Source organism: Equus quagga, unplaced genomic scaffold (genome assembly GCF_021613505.1).
Source record: "Equus quagga isolate Etosha38 unplaced genomic scaffold, UCLA_HA_Equagga_1.0 HiC_scaffold_10810_RagTag, whole genome shotgun sequence".
Classification (NCBI taxonomy): Eukaryota; Metazoa; Chordata; class Mammalia; order Perissodactyla; family Equidae; genus Equus; species Equus quagga.
The window spans coordinates 1-16,094 of NW_025792098.1; the positions used below are offsets into that span (position 1 = coordinate 1).

The 16,094-nt window shown below is 59.0% G+C and overlaps 1 protein-coding gene across 1 annotated transcript; it reads right to left on the reverse strand.

Moving 5' to 3' along the window:
- Nucleotides 1–19: 19 nt before the first annotated feature.
- LOC124231882 (cystathionine beta-synthase-like protein) lies at nt 20–13,143 on the reverse strand. Its single transcript, XM_046648896.1, has 10 exons — nt 12,935–13,143; nt 9,569–9,675; nt 7,393–7,527; nt 5,917–5,996; nt 5,692–5,826; nt 5,076–5,145; nt 3,772–3,863; nt 2,826–2,951; nt 2,090–2,174; nt 20–432 (listed from the first exon to the last, which is right to left on the reverse strand). Exons 1-10 carry the CDS (start codon nt 13,126–13,128, stop codon nt 323–325), a joined length of 1,134 nt encoding a protein of 377 aa, XP_046504852.1. The 5' UTR covers nt 13,129–13,143; the 3' UTR covers nt 20–322.
- Between the last annotated feature and the right edge of the window lie 2,951 nt (nt 13,144–16,094).

Here is a 16,094-nt window from a genome sequence, read left to right on the forward strand (position 1 = left end):
GGCGCCCCCTCCCCCTCCCTCGGCTGCGGCTCTCAGAGCAGGGGGGCTCGGGGCTGCGATGGAAGCAGAGCCGCCTGCACATGGGGCTCCGCCAGGCACGTGCCCGCTGCCACCGCGAACGTGAGCTGCCTTTGAAACGCGGCTCTTAGACCCAAGGGGACAAGGTTGGATGAAGAAATGAGCCCCACAGCCTGGAGGGGCCCGGAGGGAAAAGCAGAGCTCCCAGACCCGCGGACCCCCACCCCGCCCTCCTTCTTGCTGTCGGATCTCAGGGAGCACAGAGGGAGCGGAGACAGCTCCAAGGACGGCGCAGGAGGGAGGCTCACATGTAGTTGCGAACCGAGTCGGGCAGGATCACCACGCAGCGCTGGCCCTCCTGCAGCTCCTGGGCGGCCTTCACGGCCCCGGCCATGGCACTGCCCGAACTGCCACCTGCCGAGGGGGTTGTGAGTCAGACTGCAGTGTGCATGTGTGCACACGCATCTGCACGCACGCCTGCACACCCGGACACGTGCTGGAGGGATCCGCGGGGAACCTGCTGCCGTGGCTGCCTCTGGAGGAGGCGCTGGGCTCCGTGCTGGGAGGACCCAGCTCCTCCCCATCCATCTATGGGCCTCTCGTCCCCCTGAGTTTCATGTCTGCTCAGGATTTCATGACTAAACCCTCCCCAAGGAAACAGAGCCCCTGGAGCCAACGGGACTCCGCTCAGTAGGGCGGGGCTGGTGCCCCCAGGAAAACGCCACGAGACCCACCCGAGCACCAGAGAGGGCCACGCTGAGGAGCCCAGCACGGCCTCATGTCACTGACCGCCCACAGCCGCCCGCTAGGCAGACGACGCACTTCCCCACTTTGCAGACCAGCCGTCCCCGGCCCAGGAGCCCGGGTCAGAGGCAGAGGGACGGATACCGAGAGGTGACTGTGCTCTGCCACGCGCCTGCAGCCCCTCTGGGCCGCGCTAAGGAGGCGCGATGGAGCCGCCAAGAGTGCACCCCGCAGGAAAAGGGGCCCTTCCTCCTAAATGGTGGAGGCGGGCCTGCTGCCAGCATCCACGCTCAGGCTCCATGTGCACTGACGACGGGAAGCGGGGACACACCAGGAGCACCACACGGGCAACGACTACGAAGAACAAAGTTGCCTTTTCACAACAACATCCTTTTGGAAAGATTTTTCCAATCACAGGGGCTGGTTTCCGATCTCTAAACTGGGGCTCGGCTGTCCAGGGACCCGGCCACACTGAGGGCCGATTTCCTTCCATCTCCTCTGTCCCCACCCCCGAGGTGACACGACACGGAGCGAAGGCACATCTCAAATGACCTCCTGCTATATTCCCCGCGGAGATTTAAAGCGGATTCGCTGTGCATCCTCTCGCACGCAAGTCCCCTGGATAGAGGTCGAGCCTCTTCCCTGTGGGGCCCAGACGGGCCTCGGGGCTCCCAGAGGAGGGAGAGTGCATGGGCACATTGCCCGTCTCCTTCCGGCTCAGACGCCCGAGTGACCACACCCTCCAGCCTCTCCCACCCCAGTCCAGCCCCGGACCCCCGTGGATGGGGAGACCCCACCCCAAGGTCAGTGCTGGTCTTGACTGAAAACAACGTGTCCCGAGAGCATTGGCCTCACCCCAAAACCCACCGCACAGAGGCCCATGTTGCCAGGACAGTCCTGGGGGGGGGGGCGGGGCCAATGCCACTCACCCCCAGCTCCAGGGCCCGGTCTGCAGGGGAGCCAAGGCCCCAGCAGCTGACTTCCTCTGTCAGGCTAGCAGGTCACAGACCCCAGCCCCCTCACATCTCCTGCTCCTTCCCTCTCAGGTCTGGGTGCCATGCCCCCCTCCCCAGAAAAGGTGTTACACATCAAAAACAGAGCATGTGCACCCCAGGGACCCCAGGAATATGGACCCTTCTCCTCCACACACTGGAGGGGCGATCGATGCCCCTGCCCCATGGCCTCCTGCCCACGCCAGTGCAGGTGACCCAGCCTCGAGCTAGAGGAAAGGCAGGCCAACCTTATGAAGGGCCAGGGCAGATGGACAGCACCCTGTCTGTTCTCTGCACCCTGTTGCCACCCCACAGCGGGCCTGCCTGCCACTCACCACACAGCAGTCCCTCCTGCGAGATCAGCATTCGGGCGAAGGTGAAGGACTCCTCATCATTGCTCTTGAACCATTTGTCCACCACCTGCAGGCAGGACCCAGGGGACGGGCTCAGGAGTGGCTCGGGCAGCTGTGCGGTTGGGGTGGGGGCCCCACAGCCCGCGTTTGCAACCTCACAGACGACCTTGGTCCAGGCGGCCGCGACCTTCAGTGGACGCAGCCCCTCTTCTGGAATCGGGGACTCATGTACACAAACCCAGAACTCTACCTCTCTCTGTTGCAACACAGCAACTAAAACCACCGCGCCCGCCCCTCTGCACTGCACGGCCTGGTGTCCCTGCAGGGTCCACTGTAGGTCCCTCAGACCGAAGCACCATTTAGGGTCCTTAAAAAGAGCCTGTCCTGGGTCGTTACTTCCCCCACCCTCCTGCTCACCTGCCCCACTGCCCGGCGCTCCCTCCCTCTGCAAGCGCCTGCCTTGTGTACAGGGCTGCACACTGGTCGCCAGCTGTCTTGGCATCTTTGCTGAGCGGCATCATGGCACCTACTCAGTACAGCACTGCCTGCTGCCTAGTCTGGACCTTGCAGACTACGCTTCCTCTCCCTGCTGCCACAGCGCTCACTTCTCTGTTCCCACTTGGGAGGAAAGCTGGGCCGGCTGCCTGTGGTCAGGCGTGCCCTGAGGGCCGGCTGGTCACCTCACCCGCCCTGCAGAGGGAGCGCTCTGGCCACCCACCTTCCGGTCCAGCACCGTGGGGACGAAGTCATAGCCGATGCCCTCCACCTCGTAGGCCGTCTGCTCCGTCTGGTTCAGCTCCTCAGGCTCTGCCAGGATGGAGCCTACAGGATCCACCCCGATGATCTGCAGGGTGGGTGGTAGGAGGGATCAAGTCTGGCAAAAGTCGCACCTGGATGCGCCTGGTGACCATCAGGGCGGCCAAGCCCGCCGCTAACAGGTGCCAGTTAATGATCTGCCCGAGGGATGCGGGCTTCATTCCCGGGCTTCGGGGGCAAGACTTGAAACCCAGAAACCCAGGCCCAGGCCCTGGGAGATCACAAGGTAAATGTCCAGCTTGGGGCACTCAGGGGACGCCGGGGGGGAAGCGGCTCCCCAGGGGAGCTCCTCCTGTGCAGGGCACCCCAGGACAGCCCCGAGAGACCACCCTGGGGGACAGCTGGAGTCGTGGGGACGAGAGGCGGTGCTGGCACTGAGCTCTTCCTGGATGGCACAGGAACCGTCAGAGGGAGAAGATGGGCCCAGCACATGAGCTGGGTATGACACAAGCCCTCCCAGGTCCACACTCAGCCTCAAATCCAGGCCCTTCCCCGACTCTCAAAGCCCCAGGTGGGCAGCCGCAGGACCTGAGCCTAAGAGCTTAGAGCTTCTGGAATGATCCTTGGAGGCCACTCAAATCCACTCTCCCAATCAGGGTCGGGGGTTCACTGGGCCCTTTATCTCCCAGGCAGGTGCAGATACACACCCCGTACAGGACTCGAGGCTGCCTAGGCAGAAACGTCAGGAACGAGCACTTTCAGCTCTAACGCAGAGGCCTCTTGCGGGGGCCAATGCCAAGGACTCGATGACTGAGCCCCAGCCACAGTTCAAGCCTCAAGCCGTCCAGCCTGCCTCTCCTGGGCAGGGCTGCGTGCCTCCCCCAGGCCCCACCACCCCGCTCACTCACTCTGCATCCAGGGCACTTCTCCTTTAGCTTCCTGCCAATGCCCGTAATGGTGCCGCCCGTGCCCGCTGAGGCCACCAGCATGTCCACCTTCCCTGTTGGGAGGAGAGCCCATCAGGGAGAACATTCTCGGGCTGGTCCACCGCTCTTAATAATAACTGAAAACATACTTGATCAAAGTGAAGGCAGTTACCAAAAAGTTCAAAATAAAAACTATTCTCAGAGGTCAACAGCCTCTCATCACAGTCCTTTATCTTTAAAAAGCGTTCACAGTAACAGGGACCCAGTGACTTGCACTGAGTCTGCTCAACGACACGCAGCTGCTGAAATCGCGGTTTGCTGTGGATCCACAAAGCCTGTCCAGAGGCGTGGTGGCACCGGGGACAGGGCACAGGCGGCTGAGGGACGAGCCAGGCTCTTCCCTGTGCACCGTCTTAGGCTGTTCGGTTTTGGATGATGGGATTAAGTGCACTGAATTATCAAGGTAAACAGACTCAGGCACTCAGGCTCGGCTCGGAAACCATCCTGCTCTCCGATTGCAGGGCGCCGGCTTGGCCTCCTGCAGACAAGTCGGCCCGGCGCCTGTGCCGGGCAGAGGTTGTTCGTGCCAAAGGGAGGAATTCTCACACATGAAGACTGGGGCAGCGGATGCCTCGACTTTGCTGCCTGGCTCCTGGGCGAGGAACGAGCCTGCACTTCAGGGCCAACGCCAGCACCAGGCTCCAAACAGTTGCCAACCCCGGCAACTTCTGCCTAAAATCTCCCAGGGAAACAGCCTGTCCAAGAACATCACAACCCCGAGGGCCGGGGCACCGGAGGTGAGGAAAGGCTCCCAAGAGACGCATGTCCACACAGAGAGTCAGCCAGTCGCTGACGTCACCACCCCGGTTCCAGAGACCAGTAAACCCGAAGGCTGAATTCAGCGCCCAGGTTGGGGCTTGACGCCGAGGGCCATTCAGTAACTGAAGCCCTGGCTGCGAGCCCAGCACCAGCCTGGACCACCTCCCACCCTGCACTCGGAGGTCCCACGGGTCTGCAGGACAGTCTGCTGGGTAAATCAATACGACCGAATGGTATGTTTGGTGTTACAGGAGAGGCCAGGCAAAGTCCAAGAGAGCACAACAGAGGGAGGAAACTGCTCTAGGGAAACATTCTACAGAGCATTTCCCAGAGAGCGGACATCGGAGCTGGGTTTGGAAGGATGAATAGGAGTTTACCAAGGAGAGGGTAAGTGACTTGTGCTCTCGCAGGCAATCAGGGATTGATGCAGTCAAGATGGACAGAGGGGTTAAGACAGAAATACACACCGTCACACTGCTGCAGGATCTCCTCAGCAGTGGTGTCGTAGTGAGCAAGGGGGTTGTTGGCGTTGCGGTACTGTGCAGAAAGAGAGCAAAGAGGGCATGAGGGAGGTGAAATACACTGACCCGGCAGCAGCCCCAGGACAGCAGGCAAACAGCTCAGTGCAGGCCACAGGGGGCCCAGCAGCTCAGGGAGAGGGGCCAACAGCACAGGCAGTTTCAGGACCCTCAGCAGGTGCAGAGCATTAAACCCAGCTCTCCAGAAGATGCGATTCCAGAATTAGCCCAGAAGTGAAATGGGTGAGACAGAAGAGCTTCCGGTAGAAAGGTTTCTATGCATCTTATGCCTGTAGAGAGCTTTAGGGCCTCTGCAAAGGGCAGGCCCAGCCAGCATGCTGAACTGAGCCCGCGGAGGCTGGCACGGACAGAGAGAGCCACGGGCTCGGCTCATCCCGCCAGCTGCATGCCAGAGGACCTGACCCGGACAGGAGAAGCCAGCGCCCACATGCCTGAGCACCAGTCACTTCTGCAGCCCCAATCCTGGAGAGGCGGCCCCACCCCCAAACGCCGACAGAGATCCCGCTGGTAATGCCCACATTGTCCCCCAGGCCCCGAGCCTCACCTGGTCCAGGATGTGAGAATTGGGGATCTCGTTCTTCAGCCTCCACGCGACACCCACGTGCGACTCAGGGGAGTCGAATCTGGCGTTGGTGGGCGTCCGCACAATCTTGGCCCCCAGGGCCCGCAGGACGTCCACCTGCAGAGGAAGCCGCTGCCTTCATCCGCCTGCCAGGCTGCTGCTCAGGGGCAGGGGTCCCTGGGAGACAGCCCCACCCGGCCCGCCTACCTTCTCCATGCTCATCTTCTCCGGCATCACGATGATGCAGCGGTAACCCTTCACGGCGGCAGCCAGGGCCAGCCCGATCCCTGGGGACAACACACGGGGTGAGAGGGACCACGGAACCCCTGGATCCTGCCCCGTGCACCTGCAGCCCCACCCCCAGCCCCTAAGGCCTGGGAAACAGCCCTGCAGGATCCCAGAAATGCCCACGTCATCCACTTCTGCCCCCCAGTGAGGGGAGGAGAGAGAATGCTGGAGGTAGAAACAAAGAGGCGAGTGAGCTCAGAGAGGAGGAGCAGAGGGGAGAACGCAGGTGGACTCCAATTCCTCCAGCTGTGGCTGGGTCCAGGCCAGGTCCTGAGCACTGCAGGAGATGATGAAACCCACACAACGAGAGCAATAGGAGCCAACACGGTGGAGCTCACTGTGAAAACCCCGGATCCTTCGAGAAACTGAATGACCCTGAGGGGATTAAAGGTCAGCAAGCCTTCCACTCCCACCCTGGCCCAGAGGGCACAGGCCTGAGGTGCCTCCTCCCTGGTTCCAGACAGGTCACAGGGCCACCATCCAGAGACAGAGCGTCGGGCCCAAGAGCATGGCTGTCAAGCCTGGAGACCTAATGGAGTCCGCCCGCTGGGTTCCACACTCGCTTGGGACCTGTCGCTCCTTCACTTCTGAAATGGGAACGTCCATCATGCCGGCCCCCCACCGTATGTTGGAAGCACATAACTTGTCCTGTCTCCCGGGTTTCCAGCTGGAGGGGAATTCCGCCCAGGATGAATGGCGCCTCCAGTCTCAGCCCTCTGATGGAGATGAGATTTAGATGAGATTGTGGACTTAGAGTAGATGCCGGAATGGGTTAGGACCTTTCGGGGCTGTTGAGATGGGAGTGAGTGTATTTCGCATGAGAGAAGGACAGGAACTCAGGGGGCTAGACGGCAGAGTGTTATGGACAGAACTGTGTCCCCAAAATTCATACGCTGGAGTCCTAACCCCAGCACCCCAGTGTCACTGCATCTGGAGACAGTCTTTGAAGAGGCGATCAAGGTTACATGAGATCATACGGGGGGCCCTAATCTCATATGTCTGGTGTCCTCATAAGAGACCAGGAGACACACACACAGAGGGACGACCAGGTGAGGACGCAGGGAGAAGACGGCGTCTACAAGGAGAGGCCTCAGGAGACACCTGGATGGTGGACTCCAGGCCCCAGAACTGTGAGAGAACCAGTCTCTCTGGTTGGCTGAGCCCCCAGGCTGTGGCAGTTGCCACCTCCGCTCTGGGACATGAAGACACACTTTCAGTCCCAGCGTAGCTGCTCGTGAAGACCCCAACATCATCGACGCAGGCCTGGGTGGCAAGACGTCAGGGAGGCGGGCTCCTGCACACCAGGGGCTGAGGAAGCTGCCAGGAAGGAAGCCAGCGCACGTGGCAGCAGGTCACCCCAGGCCAGGGGACCCTCCTGGCTTGTTCAGCACCCACCTGTGTTCCCGGATGTCGGCTCGATGATCGTGTCCCCAGGCTTCAGAATCCCAGCCCGCTCGGCGTCCTCAATCATCCTCACGGCGATGCGGTCCTTCACACTCCCGCCCGGGTTGAAGAACTCGCACTTGGCCACTGGGAGCCAGAGAGGAATCACAAGGAGGAAGAGGCTGTGAGCCCAGACTGGTCCTGCTCTCCCTCTCCAGTAGCTGACGCCCCCCGGGAGGCAGAGACAGGCCGGGTCTTTCTGGTTCTGTAAATTGTCCCCTCTCCATTGCCACCTCCCACCTGCACCTGCATGAGGGTGCTGGCCCCTCGGAGCCTCTCCCACCCGCCCATCCCATCTGCCTTGGACCACGTGGCAACTCCGAGTGGATGACACAGAAGCATCCCAAGGAGCCCCCACTGGGCGGATGGATCAGAACCCCCCCTCCCGAGGGGCAGCCCAGTCCCAACAGTGACTTGTTGGCGTGAAAGGGCCGCTGAGTTGAGCCCCTGAATGCGGGGCAGATGGCCCAGCCGTACCCAACGGCCCTGCCAAAGACTTGACATCCTGCAGCCACGGCCCCTGGATCACAGCTCCTGACCTGCACACCCTGCAGGCCTCCTCCCATCATCCTCCTCCCCTGGGACAAAGGCACAGTGACACAGGGCTCTCTGCTCTCCCCAACCTGGCCGACGAGACATCCTCTCCTGGGCCCAGGCCTTTGCTTCTGTCTTTCCTTGTGGGAGGACACCCTCCCATCCCTTAGAAAGATGCCGTGTTTGTAAAGGGGGAGACACTGCATCCCACGAGACTGGGAGGACCCAGGGCCGGCCAACAGCAACCACAAAACCACCCTCCTCCTGGTTCGTCCCGGTTTTGAAATCCCACCACTGGACAGACTTTCTCTCCCAGAAGCAGGAGAGGGCCCGGCGGGGACAGTGTGCATGTGTGCACATGTGTGTGGGCTCCCCAATGCCTGACCGCTCAGCAGGACCCACGCCCAGGACCTTTCCAGCTCCCACACTGGAAAGACTTAGTCAGACAATTCTGGCTCTCCCCTGGGAAGGCCAGCATGCAGCCGGGATCTGCGCTGACCTGTCTGAGCCTTGGTTTGTCCATCTGTAAAGTGGAAACACTGACACCTACTTCAGGGGCTACTGCCAAGCTGATGCAGCAGGCCGACTGCACTGGGCACTAGTTAATGGTCTCTACTATCTGATAAATAGCACAGAGCAGGCGCCCCTGGGCTGGGAGGTCTCCAGGGGCCGTTCACGCAGTCCGCATGTCCAGCTGTGCTGGGGGGTGTGGACTGCCCATTGCTTCTCAGAAGAGTCTCTCTCCAGAGGGTTGGGGGGATCATCTGAGGATGATGCCCCAGGGGAACCAGCCATCATGGCCGTAGCCCTCCCCCCCGGTGGTGCCACTCCCAACAAGCGGACCCTGAGGGCCTGCTCATGCCCACCCCACACTCTTCTGGTCTGTCCCCTCCAGCTCACTTTGCCCAGCCCACTACTCCTGCTCCTCCTCTGTGGCCTCTTCACCTGCCACTTCCTCTGTGACAAAGTTGAAGTCTACTGGGGCTCCGTGTCGGTGAAGAAACCCCCTACCCTCTGTGTTCCCGGAAACAGCTTCCTGCAAAGAAGCCCCTTCCCCATATGACTGAGGTAAGATTCCCAGGTGACCCCCTTGTTCACCTAGGACAAGGCCAGACACGCCCCCAAATTCCCATTCTTTGTCTCATAAGTGACAGATGACCTCTCTGTGCCCACAAAATGAGCGGAACAGAGATAACCACTTCTGCCCAGCGGATGCCTGAGACCATCCCGTGGTCCCAAAGCCCGGCAGGAGCTGGTCTATCCTCCCCAGAGAAGTCTAAGGTGGAACAGCCGCTCCTCGGGTCTGGGGTCCCCTTCCTGCCACAGCTGAGTAGGGCCAGTCTCCTCCACCTCCCGGGTCTGGAACGCTCTCTCCTTCATCCTGGGCACGGTTCACGGGAAACCTGGTGCCAGAGCGGCCAGCTCAGTCACCCTGTCGGATCATTTTCGGATCGTACCTGATGTGTCTCAGTCCTTCATTAACCAGCTTGTTTCCTGGCCTCTCTGCCCCCAGGAGGGTCTGAGGGGCCCCTGCCACCCAGGCCCATTGAGTCGCTGCTGGGCCAAGGGTAGGACAGAGGATCCCAGTACTCACGGAGCTCGCACTTCAGGCCAAACTTCTTCCCGATCTTATTGATTTTCACCATGGGGGTATCCCCAATGTTCTGCAGGATATCTGGCAAGATTTTAGGGGCTTTTGTCCTAAAACAGAGGAATCTATGATTATTCAGATAACAAATGAAAACAGGACCAGCCTTGGCTGTCCAGCGCATTGTTTCAAATGAATCAAGAAATAAATCAAAGAACTGGCTTTGATGTGGGAGCTGAGTGGTAAGGACACACACCTACACATGGATGGAAGGTCACAGTCACATTCGCACACACACGTGCGCATGAGCATGGGAGCTCGCCTGGAAACCTACGGAAACGAGCAGCGTCTGCAGCTCAGGTGACGCAGCCGCACCGACGCTGTTCCCCAGGTTTGAAAATGCATTGCGGTCACTTAGGATCGTATCGGGGGCAGCTGGGTGATCGGGGCACAGGACTTATTATTTCTGCAACTTCTGGTGAGTGTTAAATTATTTCCAAATAAAAAAAGGTAAACTAAATGAACACTGACTTCAGGACAACAGGCCCCGGTCCGTCCATCTGGGACCTCCAATTCCTCTCAGCTGTCGGCACCTAAGCCCTGGGATGTCCCACTTCTTTGATGGAAAAACTGGTGGCAACCCCAGCGCAGAGACCCTTCAGACTGTGTGGTCACCAGGCAGTGACGGGGGCTGCAGAGAGCCACCCAGATGCGTGGCCTCACTCGGAAAGGGTGGGACACGGATGGTGTGAACAAAGACCCTGCCCGGGGTCACTGTCGCCCTTGGGGTCAGGGTCAGGACAAAGCCGAGGGGGGGGGGCTCCAGGGTCACAGTGGGCTTCCTCCTCACGGGCCGTCTCCCTCACATTCCAGTGACCAGTCCCCTCCCCCCAGGTTCCTCCACCCGACAAGCTGGGGGCAGGTGACAGGTGAGGGTGGGACAGCTGCAGCTGGGCAGCATCTTATGTGTGTGCGACTGTGACACGGGCATTTCCTGAATGGCCCCCATGAAGTTTCCTCTGTCATCACCCTCAGGGACCGCTGTCAATTCCACACTCTCTCCCCGTCTGTGCCAAGGATGCGCTCACCAAACATTCATCTGGGAAGATGCACAACTGACCTGCATTTCAGGACAGGCCATAGCTTCTCAGCCCCCTGATTTCTCAGTTACCTTTCCGCGGTTCTCAAACTCGAGGGAACCCCAGTCTCCGGCACAGGAACCCATTAACCCCTTAACCCGGCAGCCTCCTTGCGCAACCCCTAAGGTGGTGATCCAGCTCCCCTGGGCCCTGCGGCAGCTAGGGAACACTGCATTCCACCCCTTGGCCCACATAGGTGGCTACACGCAGAGCTGGAATCCACTGCATCCTTCCAAGGTAGCGAGGAGCTGAACGGACACCCCAAGGCACGCTGGAGGCAGGCTTGGCAAAGAGAGCTGCAGGATGGGATGGTAGGGGGAACGGAGAGCCTGGGCCTGGGGCAAAGGGCTCCTGACCCCAGCCCTGGAGGGAGGCCAGGCCCTCGGCGTGACACCTGGGTTGATTCATCAACTAGATTCAGCCGCGGCAGGACACCTGTGGGGCAGTAACCCAGGGCTGGCAGGTGGCTGCAGAGCAGGGCATGGAGAAGTCTGGGGTCCTCACTGAGCACCGGGCCTTGGGGGGCGGCCACCTGAGAAGCTGGCCCGAGGTGCTCAGGGCAGCAGCCCCAGGAAGGAACTTACCAGGGAGGGGTCTGGAGTCAGCTTACCTCCATTGCGATTACTTTCACAGCCCAGGAGGCCTCGGGAGGCCGACCCCACAGCATCTTAGAACAAACCCAAACTCCTGACCAGGGACGGGGCCCTGCCTGGCCCTCCCCCTCCACAGCCCCTCCTCTCTGCTGCTTCCACTCTGGTCCTCTTTCTAAACCCACCCTCCCTCGGAACTCGCTGGAGTTCCCTCCCCCCAATATCCACACAGCTGCAGCCTTCCGCCTCTCCAGGTAGCAGTTCTGAGGCCGTCCCCAGGCTGCCAGGCCCATCACTGCTCCCACCATCAGGCTCCCTACGACCAGCTCCTGCAGGGGACCTTGCTCTAGTGTCCTCCTCACAGATGAGCCTGAGCCCAGCTCCCTGAGAACCGTCTGCCTGAACCGGGACACGCGCTTCCTAGATGGAACAGCAACCCCTGCAGAGCTTTCTAGAGGGCTAATTCCACCACTCTGTGAAGGGTAGATGCAACACGATTTATGACCTGGATAGGATAGTGTCTTTCCAGCCCAGGCCCGAGGGTTAGAAGCTCACAGGAGCCCTGGGGGATCTGGCTCTCTTCTCGACCTGCCCCGACTCCAGCAGCCACACCTCAGCCTCGCACAGGCTTTCTGCCCACTCCTCCCATTTCTTTCAGAGTGACGGCTCATCCCACCCATTGGCAGCCAACTCGGCCTCCTGAGCTGCCAGCACCCGGAGGCATTTAATGTTCGGAGCGTCTGGATTTGCAGATCTTCATTCCTATTACGGGCCCACTGAGGAGCGCATCTCCCTACCCACTCCCAGATTGGATGTTAAAATCAATGATCATAAACACGGGCAGAACAGTGTATACGGAGTAAGAGTCAGACATCCAAAAGGCATGTTCTTTGACTCCTTCGTCCTACTTCTGGGAGATTATTCTAAGGAAATCAAGATCATCCTAAGACTTGGCGAGCGTGGTTTGAGTTTCACGGTGATCAGGCATTTGTGTCTTTTTTGCCTCCCCGCGATCGATCTCCTGCACCTGGAACATGGCCCAACGATGGCAGGTGATCAATCAAGTCGTTGATGCACCGACAAAACGGACGTGGCGTTTCCTACTGCAGTTCACAAGGAGAGAACTGCAAACATCTAAACGCCCAACAGATGCCTTAAGAGTTAGTTTATTCACCCAACAGTCTCTGTGCAACCACGAAAAGAGCCCACCATAGAAAAGTATTTCCTGCCCAGGAGAATGGTTACGACCTGGAGTTACGTAGAGAAGTGCAGGCATGAGGCTAATTACTGAAAACACGAGCACACACCTCAAACGCGAGCGTGCAGCCAGACACTCTGGACTGGAAACCTCACTCCTATCCGTCACTCAAAGTGTGTGACCTGGGCACATCCGTCTACTGATTCAGCATCTGCTCTTTTTAGGCGCTGACCTAGGTGCTGGCCACAGGCACACAAGCCCTGGCCTCTCTGGGCCTTGGTCAACTCATCTGTAAAGATCCTCGCGCCAGGTCACCACCCATCCAGAGTGATTACAAGGAGTGGGGTCACACCCCAGGTCCACCCGGCCGTGTGGCCTCCATATAACAAACTCTTCCCCTCCAGGTTAGGGATGGACTGTGTCGGGATCATAAACAGGGACTTACGAGGGAGCATGGTGATGTGGAGAGTCGGCGCTCAGGCTGCCCAGCTGCCAGGAGCACTTGCTGGGGGTATTCGGGAGGATCCATGAGCACGCCTTGGCTTCCTTGTCCTCTGTGGGTTCCTCCTCCAGGCATGCCTTTGAGAGGTGGGGACACTCTGCACACCCTCCTTCGGCTTGGGTTGTCTCGGAAGGCATGCTGGGATCTGTCAAAGGGAGGGGAGTAGACGCTGGTTTAGCTCACCTCCAACAGTGCCGAGGAACCTGCTCTGATGTGGTTGCATCCAGGGAATTCTGCTCAGCCACCCCCTCTGAGTCGGGGGCTCCACTCATTCAAAGAGCTCAGCAAGAACAGGCGTAAAACGAAGGCACCAGCTGCGGTGGACAAGAGTTCAGGGGTTTCTCAAAAGGCTAAACACAGAACTACCACAAGACTCAACAGTTCCCCTCCCAGGCATATATCTAAACAAATGGAAACAGGTGTTTGCACACCATGTTCACAGCAGCATTATTCACAACAGCCAAAATGTGGAAGCAAGCCAAGTGTCCATCCGGGGATGAATGGATGAAGAAAATGTGGTATATCCACACACTGGAACATTATTCAGCCATAAAACAGCAATGAAGTTGAAAATCTTCTTAATATGCATGTGCGTGTACAGGTTTGTGCGCACACACACACACACACACACACAAAGATGACTACGCAGGGGAGATGGATATGTTATCTGACTTGATTGTAGTGATCTTCTCACCATGTATACAAAAACCAAGGTGGACACCTTAAATCATACCATTTTATATGTCAAAGATATCTCAATAAACTTGTTTTAAAAAGACTATTTATATGATAGAAATAATAAGAGGAAAATGGAGATAATAATAAATATATTTTCACCTTAAAAAATAAAAGGAATGAAGTTTTGATATACGCTACCACATGCATGGGCCTCGAAAACGTTCTGCTTAGCGAAATAAGCCAGACCCAGAAGGACACATACTGTATGATTCCACCTACATGAGGTCCTGGATTCATAGATGGGAAGTAGAATCGAGATCACCAGCAGCTGGGGTGGGGGGTCACTGTCGAATGGGTACAGTCTTTGTTAGAGATGATAGAAAGTTTTGGCTACAGATAATGCTGATGGCTGCACACTGTGAGTGTACTTAACCCTACTTACATATGGTTAGCATGATAAATTGTGCGTTACGCCTATTTTATCGCAATTTTTAAAAATCATGTGGAACCTTAAAATAGATGAGACAGGAAACAAATCAAAACAAGGAAAGAAAAGGCGGGCCCATACTCAACGGTGAGGCTGCAGCCCTGCCACTGCGGACCGGCCGCTCTTCGGAAAGACCCTGTGCTGCCTCCTCTGACCCCACCCTGGAAGGAAGGCCAGGCCACCGCTAAACGCAGCCACCACTCTCGGACCGAGGACTGCAATTCACCCCAGTTCAGACTCGGGAAGGAGACGTGACAACCGAATGTAATGAGGCCCCCTGGATGGAATCCTGGAGCGGAAAGAGGATAAAGGAAACTGAGGAAATCTGAGCAAGGATGGAGTTCAGTTAACAGTAGCGAGCAGTAATTGTAGTAGAGGTGGCACATTCATATAAGACGTTAAAACTCGGGGCAACTGAGTGTGAGGGGCAAGGATGTGGGAATCCTCTGTGCTACCTTCTCAATTTTTCTGTAAATCTAAAAACTCTCTAAAAGACAAAAAAATAAAGACTCTAGAGCCCTGTGAGCTTGGAGGAGCTCCTGCTGGGGGAGGTGGCTCAGGGTGTTCTCCAAGGGCAGCGCCCATGCCGACCCTGGAAGCAGGAGGGACCCCAGCCCCAGCCTTGTACCTCCTCTGCTCCCCAGGACACTTCGGAGGCACTTTTGCTGTGAAAAGGTCGAGCGGCCCAGGCGGAACTGAACTGAAGGCACACGTGCTGCTCATGTGCAGGTGTAAATCTGCTGGGGGGCCGGCTCACTTTCTGCAGCCCCCCCGCCCACCCAGGGTCTGCTGGCCATCAGCAAGGAGGGAGGTGGCCCCAGCTGGTTCCCTTTCTTCCAGCGCGGGTGACCAGATGCAGACCTGCGCCCCGCAGATGACCACAGATGCCCAGGCCAGAGCCTGACCACGAGGGAGGCAGTGACCTCCCTACCCTTTGCCATTTGCACCCCTTCCAAATTCACCAGGCTTTCCGGGGGAATCCAGCTTCCCAGTCTTTCTGCCCCACTCGTCCTAGAGCAGGGGTTCTTTCTGGTCTCGGGATCACGCTCTTCTTTTTCTGAGGTTCGGGTCCCCCTGAAACCATGCAAGGATGTCCCGCGTCTTTCTCCTCCGCCCTTTTAAAGGGCTCCACCCTAAGCGGAACAGCGACTTCTCTCCGGGTGCGCCCGGGTGGCCCGCAGGGAGGGGCTTCTCCCATCCCGCAAAGCCCCCTCGTCCAACGCCTCCCTCCCCATCCGAGGCCCGCAGCCCACGCCCCCCGCCCCCCACTCCCGCGGCCAGAATCCCGCGTAGCCAAGCCCAGTAGACCCTGCACCCGCGCGCCTTCTTTTTGGCTACTTGCCTCGCCGGGCTCAACCTCCGGCAAGGTAAGGGGCAGCTGGGAACACAGGTCGCAGCCGACTCAGTCTCACAAGAACCCAAAGGCCATCGGTGGGACGCTCGCACGGCGATCCGGGTCCAAACCCGCGAGCTCCGGCCCGCCCGGCCCGGCTCGGCTCTCCCGGGCCACAGCGCCTGGCGGGCGGACGCACGTGCGTCCGGGTAAGGCGGCCTCACCTGGCGCCGCCCGGCTGGCTGCGGCCGCGCCTTCAACCGCAAGACCCTGCCGGGGTCATGACGCCGCCAAGGGCACGCTGCCCCCTGCACGCGCGCACCCGCCCGCCGAGAGGGCGCGGGTCAGGGCCTGAGGTGTGGACGGTAGCGTTCGTCTTACAAGATGGGAGGTTTTCGGAGGCAGATCGAGACCCTGCAGTCGATCTGGACACCGCTGGGGTCACCCGGCTTCGGGAGGGGCACTTTGGGTCACCCCCAGGTGATCCTGGGGAGGCTGAAACTTTTGCGCTCCCGCCCCTCCCCCACAGCCCCCTCCAGCTCCCCAGCTCAGCCTCGCCTCGCCTCGCCCAGGGTTCAGAGATGTGGGGGATCGCAGGGCACCTT